The 15036-nt window shown below is 50.5% G+C and overlaps 7 protein-coding genes and 1 non-coding gene across 8 annotated transcripts; all 8 read left to right on the top strand.

The window, feature by feature from the left end:
• The first annotated feature begins 264 nt into the window (after positions 1–264).
• On the top strand, positions 265–353 carry CC1G_20236. The gene has a single exon. It is a non-coding gene; the product is annotated as a tRNA-Asp (tRNA).
• A 93-nt stretch (positions 354–446) lies between these two features.
• Positions 447–2190, top strand: CC1G_05261 (hypothetical protein; the record flags this gene model as incomplete). Its single annotated transcript, XM_001840323.2, has 5 exons — positions 447–502; positions 980–1525; positions 1654–1813; positions 1939–2086; positions 2153–2190. The coding sequence occupies 5 exons, from the start codon at positions 447–449 to the stop codon at positions 2188–2190; spliced, it is 948 nt and encodes a 315-aa protein (XP_001840375.2).
• Positions 2191–2902: 712 nt separating this feature from the next.
• Positions 2903–4202, top strand: CC1G_05262 (Surf4). The gene is made up of 5 exons (XM_001840324.2): positions 2903–3236; positions 3290–3344; positions 3401–3642; positions 3699–4006; positions 4086–4202. The coding sequence occupies exons 1-5, from the start codon at positions 2947–2949 to the stop codon at positions 4121–4123; spliced, it is 933 nt and encodes a 310-aa protein (XP_001840376.1). The 5' UTR covers positions 2903–2946; the 3' UTR covers positions 4124–4202.
• Positions 4203–4588: 386 nt separating this feature from the next.
• Positions 4589–5933, top strand: CC1G_05263 (ER-derived vesicles protein ERV29; the record flags this gene model as incomplete). Its single annotated transcript, XM_001840325.2, has 6 exons — positions 4589–4960; positions 5040–5094; positions 5146–5399; positions 5475–5717; positions 5775–5839; positions 5896–5933. Exons 1-6 carry the CDS (start codon positions 4668–4670, stop codon positions 5931–5933), a joined length of 948 nt encoding a protein of 315 aa, XP_001840377.1. The 5' UTR covers positions 4589–4667.
• Positions 5934–6316: 383 nt separating this feature from the next.
• CC1G_15688 (A/G-specific adenine DNA glycosylase) lies at positions 6317–8612 on the top strand (the record flags this gene model as incomplete). Its single annotated transcript, XM_002910213.1, has 9 exons — positions 6317–6703; positions 6759–6803; positions 6858–6908; positions 6965–7180; positions 7237–7354; positions 7410–7480; positions 7547–7850; positions 7923–8469; positions 8552–8612. 9 exons carry the CDS (start codon positions 6317–6319, stop codon positions 8610–8612), a joined length of 1800 nt encoding a protein of 599 aa, XP_002910259.1.
• Positions 8613–9042: 430 nt separating this feature from the next.
• Positions 9043–11512, top strand: CC1G_15689 (hypothetical protein; the record flags this gene model as incomplete). Its single annotated transcript, XM_002910214.1, has 13 exons — positions 9043–9110; positions 9173–9327; positions 9408–9429; positions 9494–9513; positions 9569–9627; positions 9680–9886; positions 9940–10065; positions 10120–10643; positions 10692–10847; positions 10909–11033; positions 11096–11232; positions 11299–11428; positions 11490–11512. The coding sequence occupies 13 exons, from the start codon at positions 9043–9045 to the stop codon at positions 11510–11512; spliced, it is 1752 nt and encodes a 583-aa protein (XP_002910260.1).
• A 461-nt stretch (positions 11513–11973) lies between these two features.
• On the top strand, positions 11974–12911 carry CC1G_05265 (hypothetical protein; the record flags this gene model as incomplete). The annotated part of the gene is made up of 3 exons (XM_001840327.2): positions 11974–12033; positions 12420–12667; positions 12842–12911. The coding sequence occupies 3 exons, from the start codon at positions 11974–11976 to the stop codon at positions 12909–12911; spliced, it is 378 nt and encodes a 125-aa protein (XP_001840379.2).
• Positions 12912–13227: 316 nt separating this feature from the next.
• Positions 13228–14567, top strand: CC1G_05266 (hypothetical protein; the record flags this gene model as incomplete). Its single annotated transcript, XM_001840328.2, has 6 exons — positions 13228–13382; positions 13449–13499; positions 13559–13587; positions 13652–13800; positions 13988–14084; positions 14137–14567. 6 exons carry the CDS (start codon positions 13228–13230, stop codon positions 14565–14567), a joined length of 912 nt encoding a protein of 303 aa, XP_001840380.2.
• Between the last annotated feature and the right edge of the window lie 469 nt (positions 14568–15036).

A 15036-nucleotide genomic window follows, 5' to 3' on the forward strand; every position in this document is an offset into this window, starting at 1 on the left:
TAAATAATGAAGTGAGTCGAAGGAAAGTTTGAGCACATTGGTGCGCTGGCAGCGCGCTCGCTTGTCATCGCGATTCCCGCCGCCGATGAGATTAGATATGATCCTGTCCACTATGGCCTCGATAATCATTCTATGGGCTGCGATGAGGTCTTTTGGTCGCTGGCGATGTTCCCTCCCTTGCGATGAAAGAGACTGTACAGAATCTTCGAAAAGATGCTTTACTGGAGATGGAACGGATTGCAATTATGCTGGATGTCTATCAGCTCTCCGTTAGTATATCGGTTAGTACACGCGCCTGTCATTGATTGCTTATCAATACGCGCGAAAGCTGGGTTCGACTCCCAGACGGAGAGATAATTCGGACATCGTAGAGTCTTTTGCTTTTTATCGATATCTTCCTGCTTTTGCGCCTGTCGTTCGTGACTTGAAGACTTGAAGACTTGTACATGACTTCCACTTCACATCCTCAGATCCACGTTCCTGTACATGGGAACTATCACAGGTGCGCACTCATTTTCTCTCCCTTATACCACACCTTTCCCTCATTCATTCGGAACATGCACTGGGTCTTTCGCCCGTTGTTTCTCCTCTGACATGCGCATTGCCATTTTCCCGAACTCTATGACCGCCGTCCCCCACCATGATTGACGCCACGTAAAATGAACGATCTAGTTATTATACCAAACGTCCAACCCCCCTCGCTGAACCGCGTCTCAAACGACTTCCACCGGGTTTGTTCAAAGATGCGGTAGTTTTGGATGTTGGGTGTAACGAGGGATGGGTGACTTGTGAGATTGGTGGGTTTCTTTCTTCCTTGAAATGTTTATTGGGCTGTATGAAGGGAACCTGGAGTGGGGCGACCGGAACGCGTTCCATTGTGCTGTTTTATACCTTGTAGTACCTCTCTGGGTCCCTCAGGCTGACGGTTCTACGAGGCTAGGAGACTAGGAACTGACAACCTCCTTTGCTTATGCGCTAGTACAGCTCAGTCGTACGGACCGCGTAAAGTTGTAGGCGTGGATATTGATGACAGCTTGGTGCAGGGTGCGTGGAGGAGACGGAGGACGCTGTGGTCTTTGCAGGAGCCGTCTGGGTTTGGTGTAGAGGCTGGTAGTGGGAGGGTAGAATTGGGTGGGGAGAGAGGTGAAGGGGAAACCGAGGCGAACGGCGGTGTGGAGGGGCAGAACGGAGGAAAGGTGAAGAAGAGGAAGCGAACCGACGACGACGACGACCCCGAAGATGAGGCAAGGGGCGAGTCTAGACGTCCCCTACCGAACTACTTCCCTCTCTCGTGCGAACACGAGTTTGGGAGTTTGCCTGTTCCTCCTAGGGAGGTTTACCTGCAGCGCGGGCTCGCGCCAGACTCAAAGGGAGGGAGTTCAGAACGTGCAGGTGCAGATGGGGAGAGCGACGATTCGAACGAGAAGCATAGCCTCCCGTTCCCTTATAACATAACCTTTCGAACGGCGAATTGGGTGGAGGAGGAGATTGGGGAGGATAAAGAGGGGTATGACGTTGTTCTTGCGTGCGTAACTTTCCCTTCCTCCCGTTTCACCGACTCCTCTTACAACTGCTAATCTTGCCTAATGCTAACTTCACTTTCCAACCGTAACGACAACGACACCTCTGTCCCTCACCCTACCTCCCCAATAGATTATCGCTAACAAAATGGATCCACCTCAACGGCGGCGACGAGGGGCTCCTCTCTTTCTTCCGCAAGGTGTTTAGAGTGTTGAGAGGGGACGGGAAAGGAGTGTTTGTGGTTGAACCACAGGGATGGGAGAGTTATGCCAAGGGGAGGCGGATGAGTGAGGTGGGTAACGGGTGCCTTTTGGTACTCTTACTTGTCCTGGGTTTGGGCTGTTTTGTCCTGCGCCAGAACAACCTTCATCTTTAAGATACGATACTGACCCGCTCACTTGAATTTATTATGAGCAGAAACTGAAGGAGAATTATCAGAGCCTCAAACTAAGACCGGAGGATTTTGGGAGGGTGTTGAGGGAGGTTGGGTTTGAAGGGCCTATTCGTGTATCGGGGTCTGGCTCTGATTCGTTGATTGGATCTGGAGCTGGAGGGGGGAGAGGGGGTACGTCGACTTTACCTTTTGGTTCTCAGGACCACTTGCTAACACCCAGCTCTCTTACTTGTGTAGGTTTCGATCGGCCAATTGACATATACCGCAAGCCGTAGTAGGAATAGCATTGGAACTGGTGCAGTCGTACAGTGGCAGACAAGGGACGACGTGGATTCGGTAGATCAGAAGACTTGCTGCGAAAGAAGACGAACTGTCCGAGACCCCTTGTCTGACCTTGCCATTGAATGATAAACTTGCTGTTGTCGAGGAAGGGTAGGACTATGAGAATGTGGCCCAGTTTGACCTGGTAGGCGCTTGGAGGGGTTCCCGGTAGTTGGGAGTGGGTGCGCCGATATAATAGCTGGTGGGGGAAGAAGAAAACGATGTCGCGGGACGTTGGAGTCTATGCTATAAATGAGCGGGGATAGTTCATTGACAGTAATTGACAGTACCCTGCTGATACATCAGGCGTTGCATACGTTGTCCGACGAGAAAAGTATCCAAAGGTAGATGCATCGTCTGAGCGCTGCCATGAATCTTGACTTTCGCAAATCAAAAAGACCGATGAGCAGCCCCTGCTGTCTAGCTCATCTCACAGGCCATAGAGCCCGACGGCCCCGGGTCTGTAACGAAGCCGCTCTAAAAGCTCTAACTTAAAACGAGATATCAAACGAACCCTGCGGAACACGCGTGCACGAGCGCTTGAGGGCTCAATTGACGGGTACCATCAATGATGTGTGGCGATACGGCTTATGTCATGAATGATATGAGCCACGTCGTGACTTGTTGACACGTTAGCTGGGAGCCGTTACTGTTCGTGCTTTAACCCAGCCCCCTCGTCCACATTCCCCTCCGACTGACCGACTGAGCAAATGGCCTCAAGGATCAGCATCGCACGTCCGCAAGCCAACCACTACAACCCGGACCCCCACGGCCTCTCAAACTCCAGGCCCTCCTCAGGCTACAGAGCCGCCAACCCTGACGACCCGCTCGAGAAGCTGCAGGCATTCAGCAGAGCGGTCGAGGACAATGTCGAGATTTACTCTCAGCCTTTGAAGCCCCATCTTCCCACTATCGGCCGCTTCTTGATTGTGGTCACCTTTTTGGAGGATGCATTGCGAATTCTGACCCAGTGGGGAGACCAGATCTGGTATCTGCAGCAGTGAGTAACGACCAAGGTTATACTCGAAGGATATGTTTCTGATATGTTTCTAGACACCGACATTTCCCTTGGGGCATCTCCCATATGTTCTTATTGATTAACGTTATTGTGAGTTGGCCAGCCTTGCATTTTTGCGTTGTCTCGGGCTGAACAATAAGCAATAGACCATGTTGGTTGGCTCTGGCGCTGTCATCACCAAACGATACACGGAATACGCAGTGGGCGGTCTCCTCGGTGTCGTCATCATTCAAGGATTCGGCTACGGCCTCATCTTTGACCTCAACTTCTTCCTCCGCAACCTCAGCGTTATTGGCGGTCTCTTCATGGTCTTCAGTGACTCCATGGTGTCCCGCAAATCCACCTTTGCTGGCTTGCCCTCTATCACTGAAACCGACCGCAAGAAATAGTGAGCGCGCGCTTATTTTGCGTCTTCCTGGCTGGTTGGACTAATGTGTGTTTCAGTTTCCTTCTCGCCGGACGCGTCCTCCTCATCTTCCTCTTCCTTGGATTCATCCTCCAAGGTCAATGGAGTGTCATGCGTGTCATCGTCTCCGTTATCGGCTTGGCGGCGTGCGTGATGGTTGCTGTTGGTTTCAAGGCCAGGTGGTCGGCGGTCTTCCTCGTTCTGGTCCTCAGTATCTTCAACGTCTTCGCCAACAACTGGTGGAGTGTCCACTCTGCACACCCCCAGCGCGATTTCTTGAAGTACGATTTCTTCCAAACGCTGTCCATCGTGGGTGGACTTATCCTCCTTGTGAACATGGGTCCAGGTCTGTTCTTTTTCTCTCACCGTTTCTGTGTGGCGCGCGTGTGTGTGCTAATGCGTGGTTTGTTTTTGGCTCTTCGAAGGTGGTCTCTCTGTCGACGAGAAGAAGAAGACCTTCTAAAATTGTTTTTATTCACCTCCTATGCGAGCGATGTTTTTGTTGTAGGGCCCTCCACTTGCATTTTTATTTATCGATTTGGGCAATTACGGTCGACTCTTCATTGGAATGCAAGGGTGCGCGTGCGATTGATCCGTCGTTGAGTGACGATGCGTGAGACGCGTCTTGGAAACTTTGCCAGCTTCATCCAACTCAGCACGATGCATGCAGGATGGTATTGCTGATTACCTCCACCCTCCCAGCACTGCATCCCCGGATCTAGCGTTTCCAAACCGTTCCAATCGCCGGTACTATATCACGCCACTTATTTCCTGTCTGCGGGATTGTGACGCCCGAGCTGCGAGCGCCAGTGAAACACAATCATGATGGCGGCAGTGCAAGGCGGTCACAAGTCACAAAGTTCTAAATTCGTATACCATCTAACCCCCACAGGTAATAGCCATCACCACGTCGTGACGAGCGGTCTACTTGACACGTTAGACTTGTACCGCCACTTTCTAGTCCCCGTCCTTTGTGCGTCTGGTGCTTATTTCCTCCTCTTCCCGGCATGTCTTCGCGTTACAGTGGTTATCAACAAAACAATGCCTATGGTGGCTTCAACCCGAACGCTTCTGGACCTGGGTACCGCGCTGTAAATGACTACAGCAGCAGTGGTGCACAGCGCCCGCTTGAAAAGCTGCAAGCCTTCAGCAAATCGGTGGAGGATAGCGTTGACCGCTATTCGACGCCGCTTCGACCTTATTTGCCCGTCATTGGGCGCTTCTTGATTGTTTCGACGTTCTTGGAGGATGCGCTGAGGATGATGGTGCAGCGGGCTGGTCAGAATTTGTACTTGCAAACGTGCGTTTTTTTTTTTTTTCTCTCCATCACTGGAGGCTTTGGGAGTGGTGGTGCTGATGGAATTTGGGGACTGATCTAGTCATCGACACTTTCCATGGGGGGTATCGCATCTGTTTTTGCTGGTTAACATCCTTGTGAGCTCCCCCTCTTATCCATTCTACTGCTAGGCTTAATAGCCCACCTAGACTATGACCGCCGGCTCAGCCATCATCATCACCAAGCGCCCTGGCCTCACCGAGTACTCCGTCTTTGGTCTCCTCGCCGTTGTGGTCATCCAAGGCCTGGGCTATGGCCTGATCTTCGATTTCGATTTTTTCTTGCGGAGTCTCAGTGTGATTGGAGGCTTGTTTATGGTCTTTAGCGACTCGATGGTTAACCCGAGTGGGAGGGGAGGGTTTGCGGGGTTACCGAGCATTACTGAGACGGATAGGCGGAAGTAGTGAGTTTCCCCTCTCCAAGTTCGCTTTCCGTGCGTTGTCTCAAGGAAATGCTGATCGGGTGTGGTGTGGTGTAGTTTCCTCCTGGCTGGCCGTGTCCTCCTCATTTTCCTCTTCTTGGGATTTATCATCCGAGGACAGTGGACCTTTGGCCGCATCCTTCTGTCGATCATCGGTTTAGCGGCTTGCGCGATGGTTGCGGTGGGTTTCAAAGCCAAGTGGTCTGCGGCGTTTTTGGTTCTCGTTTTGAGCTCTTTTAATGTCTTTGCGAATAATTGGTGGGCTGTCGATGAGGAGGATGTGCAGAGGGATTTCTTAAAGTGAGCCATTTTTGTTTTGCTTTTAAGGGCCTTCTGGATTAATTGGTTGTTGTGTAGATATGATTTCTTCCAGACTTTGTCGATTGTGGGAGGGTTGATTTTGCTTGTTAATATCGGACCAGGTGAGTGTAATTCTAATAGGTAGTGATTTTCCCTGTAAATTTACCACTCCTTTCAGGTGGAATCTCTGTCGACGAGAACAAGAAGAACTTCTAAGGACACTCCTGTCGCTCTTGATGCACCTTCGCGATGGACTCGTCTTATTTATCATTGTATTGGTTATCGGTATATTATAAAGCGGTGCTTTCAATTAGTCCCCATATTTCTCCCTCGTAATCTCTCGTCGAATGGTTCCTAGGAACAGGCGATTCCACTCAAACACCGAGGTCTCGAGCGCTAAGAATAAGCCCCTATCCACCGTGTAAAACATCCGCAAACACGGTTTGCGCGCCAGCTATTCCGCGACGAGTGACTTTTACAGTATCCCCGACGACGACCACGATATTAAGGCCATCCACTACGGAACATTTGGAACTTATCGAGATCAACAACTAAAAGTGCATTGATCAACAGAGCTCTGCACGATATTCAGCGGAAATATGCCACCTAAACGTCGACTAAAGGCCCAGGCGGATTTGGATGACGACGACTACCAATCTGGCGGCCACGAGTCCTCGGAGGACTGCTACGACCCTTCAGACGCGTCCTCTAGCAGGAAGGCGCGAAATAAACGCGTTGCATCGCGTAAGAGCGCTCCGAAACGACGGAAAGTGGCCGACTCTGCGATCGAGGCAGCAGGGGGTGAATTGGGAGAATTAACCGCCTGGAAGCATTCACGGGCCATGCATCGCATTTCCAAGCCAGAAGAGCTGAGGAAGGCCTTACTGGAGTGGTTTGATACCGTTCGGGATAAGCGAGGGATGCCTTGGAGAAAACCGTTTGATAGGACGTTTACACGGGAGCAGCTGGCGCAACGTGCTTACGAGGTGGGTGCGTGTATCTCTGACCACGGAGAGGATGTGTCTGAATGCTGTCTTGCAGGTCTGGATATCCGAAATTATGCTTCAGCAAACCCAAGTCATTACCGTGATTCCGTACTATGAACGTTGGATGGCCAAGTAGGAGTTTGTTTTTGTCCAGGGGTCCACCGAGTTGACGTGGTCTGTTAGGTTTCCGACTATCAAAGACCTTGTGCGCATCTTCCTCTGTCTCCAGCTTTGGGATGCGATTCTGACATGGGAAAGTAGGCGAAAGGCGCCATCGACGAAGTGAATGCTCTGTGGAAAGGCCTGGGGTACTACAGTCGAGCAAGTCGTCTACTGGCAGGTGCACAGAAGGTCGTCAACGAACTGGGCGGTCTGCTTCCTGACAATGCCAAAGACATGGAAGCGAAGATACCCGGAATAGGTCGCTATAGCGCAGGTGCTATCTGCTCCATTGCGTACGGAGAGAAGGCTCCTGTGGTACGTATAGCGAGATTGGGTTCGTGGACCAGAGAGATTGAGTTTATCCATTCTAGTTGGATGGGAACGTCACTCGGCTGCTGAGTCGATTCCTCATGCTTTACGCGAACCCGAAGGCGAAGGGTACACTGGACGTCCTGTGGGCCGCGGCTGATGCTATGGTCCAGGTGCCAGGTATGACATTTCGCTGAGTCGAGAAGGGTGTGCGGCCTCACATAGCTGTTTCCAGGTACTCCAAAGGATCCCACGTACCAGAATCCCGGGGACATTAACCAAGCTCTCATCGAGCTCGGCAGTACTGTCTGTCGAGTGCGGGATCCCGATTGCAGTGCCTGTCCACTGAAACCCTGGTGTAACGCTCATCAGCAGAGTGGTGCAACAGAAAAGGCACGTAGAAATCGGACAACTGACTCCGGGTCGACGACAACTGACGTTGCTATGCACATCGTGCGCATCTTGGCCACACAGGGTGAACCGGACGTGGTCGACATTGAAGACTTGTGCACGCTGTGCGAGTCGATTCCCAGACCTGTATCGGTTGTGGACTTTCCGATGAAGATCGAGAAGAAGAAGGCGAGGGAAGAAGTTGACATTGTGAATGTTGTTGAGTGGAGATCTAAATCGATGTCGGCCGAGCGATGGTTTCTCCTCGTTAAACGACCTGAGAAAGGTGTGTTGCTACCTGAAGAAATGACCATTGTATTCTGTATCATTGACCGCATGTACTTTCTTTTGGAAACAGGGTTGTTAGCAGGCCTTCATGAGTTCCCTACTCTGAGTAATGCAGGGTCGCCTTCTCGTAAGGAAATGGACGAGATTGTACCCGCGATACTTTCTCAGCTCCTCGTTCGACCGCCCGTTAGGCTCAGGAAGGCTCACACGTCTGTTAAGAAGATCAAGTCGGAAGAAGAGATCCTGGGTTCTGATTCCTCTAGCCAAACGGACGGCTTGGCGAGGATCGTCGAGATTGTCCCTCTGGGAGATGTGGTGCATATCTTTTCGCACGTTAGGAAGACGTATCGGACGCAGTGGGTTATCTTGGAGGGAGGCGAACAGCTACCTGCCTTGAAGGTTTGCGAGTCAAAGGTAAAGGAGTCTAAAAGTAAAGTGAAGGAGGAGTGTGAATCCCCGGTGTCGTCCACGTCGTCTTCCGGGAAGGAGAAGATCTCTTCGAAGCAGAAGAAGCGGAGGAAAGTACAAGATCTAGGAGACGGCCAGCAAGGAAAGTCCGAGCTTGCCCCGTTGACGGAGGCGAAGTGGGTATTGGAGGATGACGTCGGAAATGAAAAGTGAGTGCTTCAATTTCTGTTGGCTTTTGGGTCTTCCTGCGGGACATCGATATCCTTGCTGACAGATGCACGTTTTCAATAGTACGAGTACAGGAGTGGTCAAGATCTGGAAATTGGCTCAATCTCATTGGAGTAAATCGTAACAAATCTAGCTGGCCTAATCGATAAAGGCTGGTCTGCGTTTACGAGTTGCTTGCTTTGCTATCTTGATTTGCCATCTTTGCTATTCATAACAGGATTTAATTTACGATTTTGATAATGGACTTACCCTAATCTTACGACCTTTGTGGCTTTGTTCGTGAGATCTTCTTGTCATGCTGTGAAGTTGGGCAGTTACCAAAATCCTCTCGAAAACCCGTTTCGAGATTTTTAGCGCCCAAACTCCCGTCCGGCAATCAAAGAGCTCGGAGCCAATCCAGGCCCTCCAAATTCGGCTCCACGTGGCTATTTCGTAATGCAGACCGTTGAGTTTCGGTGACGCTCGCGACCCTTCTTGACACGACGACGACGAGGGCACGACGATTGTCTCAGTCACTTTGAACGTTTTGTAACGCTGGTACATCCTCGGAAGCCATGTCTTCCCAGGACGACACGTCTCGACAGGATGCCGGTCGTCCAATGGGGCCTGGGGCTGACCTTTAGTGAGGCAAATATGTCATTCCTTATACACCCGGTCACTGAGCACAAATTCCTTTCTCTCCAGTGCTGTCTTGAATTTGAACAGAGGCGCAAGTCAAACCGAAATTAACGAGCGCCATCGAGCGTTGTCGCTTCTCTTTCACCCTGATAAACAGAGAGACCCCGAAAAGGCTGATGTCGCGACGGAAGAGTTCTTGAAAGTTCAAAAGGCATATCAAGGTATGTCTATGGGCCTGAACTTCGTGCTTCTTCTGGTCCTTTCTGTTTGGAATGAAGACGGGCTGATTCGTGATTGCCAGTGCTTTCTGATCCTTTCTTGAGGTGGGTGAGCCGTTGATTGCGCTCCTTTGCCACAATGTACTCAGGTGGATTTATTTATTTAAAGAGAGGTTTATGATGTTCTCGGTGAGTTCTTGGCTTTCTTGAAACGGGACTATGTACTGACAATCCCATTCCACAGGCGAGCAAGGCCTTCGGATACAATGGCCACCGCACATGCACTCAAGGACGAAAGAACAAGTCAGTAGAGCCACATGTAAAATATCAGTGGATTTCTGACAGCCTTCAACAGCTTCGTGAGGAACTCAAACGAATACGAAGTGAAGCACCTCTGGATGAAGACTTCTTCGACCATGAGACACCTCCCAAGAACACGTTGTCTGTCACTCTCGATGGCACGGGGGCGTCTGTGAACAATGAAAGGTTCACAACTGCGTCTGTATGGGATAGAGTCAGAGGTGTTCGAATTGTAGCTGAAGAGCTTAGTCATTCATTCTCAGTAGGCGACTTTCGTCAGTTACTTTGTTTCTTCGACCTGAACGATGTCTCCAGAAACGGATCAACCAGAAGACGGCTGTCTCCTTCAAGACGCAAGGAATGCTTCAAGGGAGGAGGCTGGGCGTGGTTCAATACATCGGAACCGTCCGCCACCAGTTCTCCCCAAGGTTTACAGGAAAGGTATGGAATTACGCTGTCCCTGTTGCATGAAAGAGCTCACAAAGAGAATGCTAGGCAGTCGCTGTCTACGGACAAAACCTTCTCACAAACCTTAACGGGCTGTATCGCGACGAATACAACACAGTCAATTTCAACTGTGCTGTCTCTCCGTTGTCTCAAAGACTTATCCCAACGTCCGACCTAACCTATGCACGACGACTCTACAGTGGGTCTCCTCAAGTTGCGGAGATATCCCTGAAGCTTCGCCAACGCCCCTCCTTGTCCTTCAACTACGTCTCACCGCCTACCGTAAGCCAAGAACTCATCGAAGCGAGCAGAAACGGACTACCTTCAACTTCTGGCCTGAGGTTTATCCATTTCGACAGGGCTGTTGGTCTGACATTCAACGATATCATCCCCAAAATTTCGGTCGATTTCGGTGCAACAATCGCGGAACTTGCGACCCGACTCCATGCGACGTTTGAACTGGGCTTCGACGGTCTTCAGAGCCAGCTTGGGGCACTATGGATGCCCAAGGATGGTCGGGAAGCCCACGTATTCACGGTGATTAGTGGGAGAGGGATCATGTTGCAGGTCGAGTGCGTCTCCTGTCGTCTTGACCCATGCATTGTCTAACCGCTCCGTAGCTTCACACTATGGAGACAACAGTTCTCCGTGCCTGTCGTCATTGCAGGAGACTATGATCCTGTAGTTGCCCTCTGGACGGCCGTGATACCATCGACAGCAGCAGCATTGGGGTATCATTTCATTATCCGCCCGCGTCGGCGCGCACAACGCATTGCGTGAGTCTCTATCTTAAACAATGGCGAAAACAAAAGCTTAAATTATCACCCATCTTCCCAGGCAAATCCGTGCGGCTCGGCTGGCTCTTGAAGAAGATTCTGATGCAAGAAAGAAGCGTAACGCCGTTGTTGAATTGCTCAAAGACTCTGCCCGCAAGGTTATGTCCTCAGAGACAGCGAGAGGAGGTAGGGCGCGCATCGAAGTTCATCTCTATGTGGTTGTCGCCTTCTGAAACGATGGTATCCAGGGCTGGTCATCCAGAATGCCGTTTATGGTGTCATTGATACTGAAGACGGAGCTCATGAATTGGCCATTGATGTCACGGTACCACTTCAGGCGTTAGTTCGCAACTCTCAGCTTTATATTGCTGGAGAAGGTTCCAAGGTGGGACGTCCGAAGCTCCGAATTTTTAAACATCAGCTGACCTGTTGTCTATCAACTTGACAAAAGTCAAATCTCCAGGGCTTCTCTGACCCAGCACCTTTCACACCGAAGTCATTGCGCATCCATTACCTGTTCAATGGTCGGCCCCATTTCGCGGAGATTCCTGATTATCTTCCCGTAGTGCTCCCCTTATCCGGTATGGCACCAAGTCTATTAACTCCACTTGTATCTCCCTCTGACCAATTTGACGCTCACAGAACATACTACTGGAGCATCCTAGCCTTTCAATCGCCTAACCTTTCAGCCTTTGACGACATGGGTTTGGGCTAATCGGTGAATTGGGAGATATGTTTTTCCAGTGAGCGATCACATTCGGCCCAGTGACTCGCGGTTATTAACATTGATACGCTCGAGCCGGCCGCGGATACATTTCGTGGCAGCATCTCCGACATAACTCAATTCGCTTTGTACATATCTAACGGTTTTCCCTTGCTTTAGAACATCATTGCTATCTTCATCTTAATCAACGGACTCTTACTCAGGAAGCAAGCATGAGGTCGGAATGCGGACTGTGGCGAGGTTGGCTATTTAACTCAAGCTAAGGAAGCGTATTGATAGCGACGCTGTAAAAGCCAGGTTTGGCGTGGTCGGCAACATGAACACATAGTATGTTGTCCTGTCGATCATCGAACTATGCCTCGCGACTTCTTACGTCAAAAACACGTTTCCGTTTACTAACATATGCAGTGCGATGTTGGCGGGATCAACTTGGAAGTTTGCCCTGGTTCCTCCTTGACAAAAGTAAGTAACTTTACCTAAATCACTTAGTGTTGGCTATTAATTAATTCAAGCCAAAGGCCATGAGTTTAAATTTAATGGACTTTCCCTGTCGCAAACCCGAGCTTTAACCCTTCATCTCCGCCGATGTCAACAGATCCATCTCGTTCGGAGCGTCTGCCCAAGTTCTTTCGCCACCTTTCGTCCTGTCTTATTCAATGGACAAGTTCTACACGTGAGGAAACCACACGAAACTTAATAGGCCTTGAAGTCCGAGTTGGGAACAGATTTGCCATGGATGGATCGCTGCCAATCCGCACTCCCATGAGACATGGATTTCGGAACGAAAGCCTAGGTTGAGCCGAAGTATCACACTTCCAAGTCGTACTGACATGCCAATTCCTATTCAGGGAGATTTACGTGCTGGCTACTTACGTGCGAACCATGGCACTGGCAGACATACCGTCGGCTGGTTACGCACAATAGCTATTGTAACCGACTTGCTTGACGAACGCGCCACCCGTGTTTACCTTCAGAATGAAAACCTCCAGGCTACCATGCACCACTTCACGTCGACTTTCAGGGCACTTGGATGTCGCATTGTCTATCGACCCTTCGCTCGAGGTCTAGGTGCTCGACGTCAGTTGTTTGTTACCAGGTGAGCGGTGACCCTGCGAAATAGCATATTAACTGCAGACTTCTCTTGATTCCACGAGTAGCCCGACTTCTGTTCTTGGATCTGTCCGTTGCAAAACAGCGCGCGATCTGAGATCGCTGTGATTGAATAGAATTAGAGACAGTACTCCCTGATGCACCTCAGGTACGGGTACAGGCTCTTTCCCAATCGAACCTGGCCGCTCCGTTCTGCAAGCGACGATATCCTGAAGGCCCAGGTTTCCTGATTGAACCGCCATAATTCTGGCGATCCGTGTGAACAACAGGATTCCATGTTTACGTCAAAAAATCCTAGGTTTTCGAAATGGAGTTATACCCATACAGGCTCTCCCTCGCAATCGCGAATGCAAAGTCAAAAATATTTTTCCCTCACTGCCGGGATTTGCAAATTGACCTTCAATTAGAGTTGGCTCTGCCATACTTGGTTTGCTTGCAGATATATAATCCATCGAGCCTTCCCTCCGGACCATGACTACCCATCCCTCCTCGTTCACTTTGGGTGTCGGAACCCTCCTTTCTTTTCATATCTTCAAGTCCCACTAAATGCAGCGTCCCACCCTTCAAGGCGTTCGTATTCGTTCAACGCGGGATGCATTGCAAGTTTTCAATGCTGTCGCTTGCAACCGACTTCCATTGATCACGCGGCGACTGGATGCTGAGGAGCGGAGGGTTATCATGCCCGGGAACGTCTACGTCTGGTAGGCCGTGAACGGTAACGCCGTGAACGCTCCCGCAGTGCTGACCCAAGGGCCAATTTCATTTAGGGAGGAGCGAGGTGCCAACACCGAGCCGACTGGACTGGGCATGGAGCGATGGTATGCACCACTTGCGGCCATGTGTCCACATACTGACTGATATTTGTTGTAATGATCAGGACGGATGGAATGGGTTGGGGTCCCAGTCGTACGTTGCTATCCACACACCCTCAGGCTGTCCACGAAGTTGACGAACCCGGTTGCATATCAAGGTGTCAGAGATGTGAGTGATACATCTTCATGCGCGCTCAGCGCTCACAAGACGACTTGGTTGGATACTGACACCCATCCATTGGATTTCAAGGAATTCTTGTTCTACCATCAGAAAGAATCCGACATGGCAGACGATTTTCTCAACCCTGTAACTCCATGGGCGCACATGATGCGGTAAGTGCAACCTGTATGCGACTCTTGGAAGCTTCAAGTGTCAGCTATAGCTCCCTGTTCTTTCCCGCAACCTTCGGCGGCCATACTTTCATTTTCTCCGTTCTCGAATGTGAAGGTGTTAACGGATCCTGTCCAGCCCATATGCTTCTGAAGCTAGGCAGATACCTGAGTCAGAACGCTTGATCAAGCAAACGTATAGCGTGCACGTCTCACTTCCTGCGGATCGGCAGAGAGGTATTGTGCGAAAATGGCACTTGAGTAGGTCGCTTTCCGCTGGATCCCAGTCCTTTACGCTCATGCCGCATTCCAGCTGCATACTTCAGTCAAGCTAGGCTCGACCAACTCGCAACGGTCGACAACATCCGCGGTATTGGGGACGTCCCAGTACCAGAAGGCTGGTTCAGGAGTGCACGTACAGCCAAGACTCGCCGAAACACCCACACCCAGTCATCAGAGTCGGACACCCCGAAACAGCCTTCCCCGACAAGCTACAGCGACCCTCACTCTCCTCTCGTATCTTCGAGTCGCCATCATCCCTCGTCGGGCTACGCCCATAGCCCTGCGTCCTCTTCAGGACACTCGAGCAAGACCTCCTCGATCTCAAGTCTAAGCAGCGCTTACAACCCTCGAAGCCCCAGTCTCGTACCCCTAGACGTTCTTCAAAATTCCCATTCAGTGCCCAGAGATCCTACGGATGTTCAAACTTTGCGCCGCTTTGCATCAGGTCACGGCCATTCCTAAGTTCCCCATTTCCTCCATTTTCTTCCATTTCTTTTCAAACTTTAACACCTCGTAGCTTGACCATTATGGGATAGCCTGGATGGCGTTCCATGGACTCTCACGGACTCTCCCTTTAACTTTCTCTGGAATCAGGATTCCGAGTAGAAAGGAAGGATGCTCTCAAACATAGACAAAATCTCGTTAACAAGCCATGGATCCGGATATCTCGCAACAACGTCTCGTCCAGCTCGCATACCATACATGGACCCCGCTTTATCTTTATTACTCATCGCTCTCGTGCTACCGCAATCCATGCTCAAGTCAAGTACCCATGCTGTATTGTATCTACCTATGTGTCTGCTGAACCCGGACTGTACCTTTCATGCTTTCGGTCATCGAATATCATTATTCTCGTGTATCCTTGAGTTTGAGCGCAACGTCGTCGGACTGCAATGTATTATTCGACATGCGGCTTTGAATTCCCTTCCAA

Source organism: Coprinopsis cinerea (genome assembly GCF_000182895.1).
Source record: "Coprinopsis cinerea okayama7#130 chromosome 11 map unlocalized cont3.11, whole genome shotgun sequence".
In the NCBI taxonomy this organism is placed as follows: Eukaryota; Fungi; Basidiomycota; class Agaricomycetes; order Agaricales; family Psathyrellaceae; genus Coprinopsis; species Coprinopsis cinerea.

Excerpts from the sequence above, each read along its gene's own strand:
- CC1G_05262 (XM_001840324.2), top strand. The coding sequence starts at position 2,947 with ATGGCCTCAAGGATCAGCATCGCACGTCCGCAAGCCAACCACTACAAC. Across the intron at positions 3,237-3,289 it reads CAGATCTGGTATCTGCAGCA|ACACCGACATTTCCCTTGGG; the intron begins GTGAGTAACGAC and ends ATATGTTTCTAG. Across the intron at positions 3,345-3,400 it reads TCTTATTGATTAACGTTATT|ACCATGTTGGTTGGCTCTGG; the intron begins GTGAGTTGGCCA and ends AATAAGCAATAG.